The sequence below is a fragment of the Grampus griseus genome, assembly GCF_964374135.1.
Source record: "Grampus griseus genome assembly, chromosome: 4".
Classification (NCBI taxonomy): domain Eukaryota; kingdom Metazoa; phylum Chordata; class Mammalia; order Artiodactyla; family Delphinidae; genus Grampus; species Grampus griseus.
The window spans coordinates 25,455,289-25,460,934 of record NC_138997.1 but is presented as its reverse complement, the minus strand read 5'-3'; the positions used below and the strand labels follow the sequence as shown (position 1 = coordinate 25,460,934).

At 46.2% G+C, this 5,646-nt stretch overlaps 1 protein-coding gene across 1 annotated transcript; it reads right to left on the bottom strand.

Moving 5' to 3' along the window:
* Positions 1 to 3,698: 3,698 nt before the first annotated feature.
* On the bottom strand, positions 3,699 to 5,369 carry POU4F2 (POU class 4 homeobox 2; the record flags this gene model as incomplete). The annotated part of the gene is made up of 2 exons (XM_082653204.1): positions 3,699 to 4,640; positions 5,085 to 5,369. The coding sequence occupies 2 exons, from the start codon at positions 5,367 to 5,369 to the stop codon at positions 3,699 to 3,701; spliced, it is 1,227 nt and encodes a 408-aa protein (XP_082509330.1).
* Between the last annotated feature and the right edge of the window lie 277 nt (positions 5,370 to 5,646).

The following is a 5,646-nucleotide window of genomic DNA, read 5'->3' as shown; positions in this document are numbered from 1 at the left end:
AGGGGGAAATATAGGTCTTTACTATCAACTGTTGAAGTAAATGGATAGTTGCTTTCCTGTCACGTTCCTCACAAAAATCTAGGACAAACATGCATACATGCAAGCTATCACATATTTCAAAATGCACTAAAAAGAACACCTATTTTATTTCTATCCATTATATTTCTTAATTTCTACTACTTTTACAGTATTTCTCTCTTCATTTAAAGATGTTATATTTGTAGAAAGAAAACACAAGCACACCTGTCTTTCCCCTAACTGACTCCCCTTCCTCCTAACACATTTCCTGGACGCTTAGTTAACAGCAACATATGGGAAGGAGGAGGTGTTATTTACTGAAGATAATTTTTATTCTAGATCAGAAAGTCTGGTTTGCTATACATTCAAGCCATTTAATTCATTTCCTGCTCTCCAGAAAAAGTAAGCAAGCAGAAAGTTCTCTAACTGGCTAGAACTGTATGGTTAAACGTGTTGGAGCGAGACTGAGTCATGTGGTTACTATCCGTGGTGCTGAAACCAGTACCTAGTACAGTGAGATTGGAGACTGGCTGTTTGAAAAGACTTTCAGGAAAACTGAATCTAATAGTGGGGGGTAAAGTGGAAGAAAGGACATTCAGCCTTCACAACACAGAAATAAAATTAAACTATCAATATCACTATATATGAAATTACAATTCTTTCTTTTAAATCTCCACAACTTTCTATATTTCCTTAGATATCTATGCAATGTATCTCATTATTTCTAAAGGGACATATGGATTTTGTTCTTTCAGGTGCCTTTTATTCAGTTATAGGGAAAGAAGTCCCTCCACCCATTATCCATCCAACTTTCAGAACTCTGTTTGTTACATCTGAAAGTCAAAATCAATTTTCCAACAACATTTCATTCCAACTTGAGCCACTACAACAATTTTCATTGACTCATGGGATGTTTCCTTACCTCATCCTCAAAATAAGAAATATTCCAAGACAGTTCCATATTAGAGAGGTAACAGCTCTGGTTAGCAGAATTACCCATGGAGGATGGCCTGATTCCTCTCTCTTGTTGTACCTATAATTAATATGATGCTTTCATCATTAATAATGTAAATATCTAAACCAGAGCTTTCCTGAAAAAAAAACTTTGAAAACTTAACATGTTGCCCAAATATTGTAGGAAGTCTGAAAATTATTAAAATTTGTGAGGAGGTTTTTTTAAAACTAGGATCAGAAAAAGAAAAGTCAGTGTATCAAATAGGCAAAATTTCTTTGTGTCAAACCACCAGTAGACAGACTTCCACCAACTCTGGTGTCTGAATGAATCATAGAAAGGGGGCAAAATTTTGCTCCCTCTAACCACCCAGGATTTCTTGCAGAATGTGAGTTTCCTTAAAGGTCATGGCAATGGAGAGAGAGAGAGGGCGAGAGAAAGAGAGAGAGAGAGAGATGCTTTACTTCATATCCCAGTAACCTAGGTGCTTTGAGCTCTGGCTGTGGGGCACTGCTCTCCAGGAGTGGTGACTGAACTGAGAACTCTGGTGGGCCATCCCCTAGGTCTCAGCCAGGGTGTCCTACTCCACCAACCAGACCTTGACACTTGCCACACCCAGTCTCCCAGTGCTGCTGAAAACCGAACTGAGTTCCTTCCTTTTACCCATGCAATACCTCTGCTCACAGAGATGCTCTTTGCAGAATTTTGCTGATCTGGAGAAATAACTTCAAGAGAGGTATTTGGAGCCCAATGTTGTGACCTCATCTGGGCAGAAAAGCAAAGCACCCTGTGAGATGAGCTCTGGCTATGAGAAGGCTATTATAGACCCTGTTCTTTTATACTTTCCTAGAGAAACACCCTCTACTAAATCCAAACCAGACTTTGGCAACAACCACTGCATTATAAAACGTTAAAATGTGTTTCTTCTTTTAAAAAATTCCCCCATCAAAATAATTCCCATGTAAATGATTTAAAACAACATCACATTTTAAAAGCCATTTAATTTCAATAGCATATTTTAATGAAAAAAAGCAGCATACTTTGCCAATAAAACATTAAAATCATCTCTTCAATGAAAGACAATCAAACAACACCAAAAATAACTTAATACATTACCATAGTAAATAAATCTATTAACAGAAACAAGAAACCAGGTCATATACAGAACTCAAGGCTTCAGAGAGCCTTAAATGGAACAGCAATACAGCAAAATTTGTAAGAATATATCTATATGTGCATGATTTTGAATGAAGTATTTACAGTAGATAAGGTACCAGTCATCATGTACCTAATTTTTGTTGTTGTTGTTTCAAAAGAATTCTACCAAACAATGTGAATTTACAAGCAGTGCACTGTCTTTCTTATAGTTCAAATTTGTTTTCCTACAAACAAACCTCCAAAAGGAAAAACGGAAGGATTCTTGTAAATGTTAAAATGTAGTCAACAGAGCAATTGAAAACTAGAAGACTGAAATACCTTGGTGAAATCTTAGAATCTGGAAGGGCAAACACCAAGTGACAAATGCACCTAAAGCTAGAAAACGATGCATCCTAGTCATGCTTCCAACTGCTTGACTTCTTCTCTTCCATTAGAGGTGTGTGTGTGTGTGTGTGTGTGTGTGTGTGTGTGTCTATGAGTGAGTGAGAGAGTGCCTGTGTAGCAGGGACAATGTGGGAATCCCCATTAAATATGTAACGAAGTAAACAATACTTTGGACAGTGAATCAGGTCTACACGATTAAGACATCCATTACTGAGTGTCGACTCACAAATCAGAACACTACCAGTAAAAACAAAGAAAAAGCAATCTTCATTCAAAGTGAGAATATACAAATGGGCCAAAAGGAACATAGTATAAGAGGAAAGCTGTAAAAATTCAGTAAACTCATCAAATAAAAAAATTTGTTAACTTCACTAGCCATACGTTCTCCCATTTTTTAAGAGTAAATAAGCTTAATTAATTAGAATGTGCACAAATTAAGTTGCTAGAGAGATAAATTAATAATTTACAGAGGGTTGTTCAGCAATAATCTAATAATAGCTTTCAAGATCAGTGAACACAGCAGGCGCAACTCCTTCCTTAAGCATTAACACTTCAGAGAAGGAAGAAGGGGGTAAGAACCACAATAAAAATATATATATAATATACAGTGTAAATGCAGAAAATCTGCCATCTTTTTTTTAAAATTCAAAATACTTTAGAGATGTCTCTATCACATTAAGCATCAACTCTAGCTTAAAGTTTCAGTCCTGAATCAATTTCTATTTCTGAAAAATAGCTGCAAAGTGTACTTTTAAACTTGGAACAAGGGTGATGTCTTTAGGAATAAAAACAAATCTTACTTGCTCATTCTGGAAGCCTTTTAAAAGGCTGTCTCGTCTGCCTTCCTGCAAACAGCCGGCTCCAGACTTCCTCTGAAGAGGCCGAGGTGCCTTTTCCGGGTGGGGTGGGGTCGAAAGGGACAACTTTGCTACAACTTGACAAATCCCTTCTTTTGTTTTTCTTTCCCTTGAGAAATCGTTTCACATTCTCACCGGACTTGGGCTCAGTGACTTGCTCGTTCGCTCGCTCTCCAATCCTCGCTTTCTCCGGATTCACATTTAATGGAATTGTTTCTAGTCGCGAAAAGTGGGGGGAGGGGGGGGGAGGAAAAAAAAAGAGGCAGGAGAGAGAGGGAGGGAAAAGAGGAGATGAGGAGGGGCCTGTCCCTGGAGAGGCCGTGGGTCTCCTAAATGCCCGCGGAATATTTCATTCTTTTCTGTTTCTGCCTCTGGTTGCAGAACCAGACGCGCACCACGTTCTTCTTAAGGTCCAGCTTCTCAGCGATGGCGGCGATCTTCTCGGAAGAGGGCCGCGGCTGGATGGCGAAGTAGGCTTCGAGCGAGCGCTTCTCCGGCGCCGCGATGGACGTGCGCTTGCGCTTCTTCTCCGCGCCGTTGAAGAGCTCCGGCTTGGTGAGCTTCTCGCGGTGAGACTTCTCCGCCTCCTCTAGCCACGCTTGCAGGATGGGTTTGAGCGCGATCATATTGTTGTGAGACAACGTGAGGGACTCGAACCTGCAGATGGTGCTCTGGCTGAGCGAGCCCACGCCGGGGATCTTGAGGTTGGCCAGCGCGGAGCCCACATCGGCCTGGGTCACCCCTAGCTTGATGCGTCGCTGCTTGAAGCGCTCGGCGAACGCCTCCAGGTCCCGGGGGTCGGCGTCCACGTCGCTCATGCAGCCCATGTGTGAGGGCAGCCCGTGCGCGTGGGCCATGCTGAGAGCGGCTTGGTGCATGGGGTTCATGGTAGCCATGGGCGGCGCGTGAGCTGGAGTGGACACCACGGCGCCGTCGGGGCCCGCCATGGCACCCAGCGCTAGCCCGGGACTCAGGTGCTCCAGCAACTCGCCCTCAAGCGCCTGATGAGGCTGATGGTGGTGATGGTGGTGGTGGTGGTGGTGGTGGTGCGTGCCCGCCAGCGCGGACGGGTGCGAGATGGGCACCGACGAAGAGGAGGCAGCCGACGTGCACGGGATGGTATTCATGGTGTGGTAGGTGGCGTCCGGCTTGAAGGGGCTGTGGTGGGGCGGGTGATGGTGGTGGCTCTTGTTCTGGGAGACGATGTCCACCGCCGCCAGAGCCTCGGCGCGGGCCAGCAGACTCTCATCCAGCCCGCCGAATATATTGCTCTGCAATTGCAAGTAAAAGGCACACATCACTCTCAGCGGGGAATTGTGCGCACTCTCTCCGGAAGCTCCGGCCCAGAGCTCGACACCGTCGCCGCGCCTACAACATTCCCAGAACGTTAAAAATAAATTAAAATAATAATAATAACAATCCTGAAACTAGCAGGTGAGGAGGAGAGGAGGGAAGCCACGGAGAGAAGCCACGAGTGCACGAGGAGGAGGAAAGTGAGCCTGCAAACACAACACAACACAACACGCGCACAGGCAACATTCCAGGTCTTAAAAATTAATATGAAAGGAAAGACCCTCTGAATACATAAGAAAGGGGGGGAGGAAATTGGTTGGAGGTGCGGGGTGATTTGCTGTGCAGACATGAAAAAAACATCAAGCAGATAAAGGGGGCTGTCAAAATGTGCCTTTAAGCGGTGATTATGCAGAAATACGCACCGGTGGGGTTGGAAGACATGCTCTCCGCATCGCCTCGGAGCCCCCGCCGCTGCCGCCGCTGCTGCCACTGCTGCTGGAGCTGCTGCTCCGGCCTCCACCGCCCCCGCCACTGCCGCCACCGCCGCCAGCATTGCTCGAGGTGCTAGGAGAGCTGGCGGAGGGCGCCGCGGGTGCAGAGGACCCGGGCGAGGCGCTGTGCAATGCCGAGTACTTGGGCTCCACGTGCAGGCTGCCGCCGTGCGGCATGCTGAACGCCTGCTTGCTGTTCAGGGACATCATCATCATCTTCCCGGCCTGCCCGCGCGCTTGTATGTGGCTCACGCAACTGGCCCCGGTAGCCGGGACCCTCCGCAGAAGCGCTGGGCGAGCGCCAGAGAGGGGAAGGGCGATGCGGAGTTGCGCTCACTCGCCGCCGCTCGGAGCTCGGCGCGCCTTGACCCGGCTACGCGCTCCACCGCTGGCTACGAGGTCAGTCTGCGCTGTTGCTGGGCTCCACTTGGCGCTGGCTGCAGACCTGGGCATGCGAAACTGCCCCGCGCTTCGCGGCCGCCGAGTTATACTC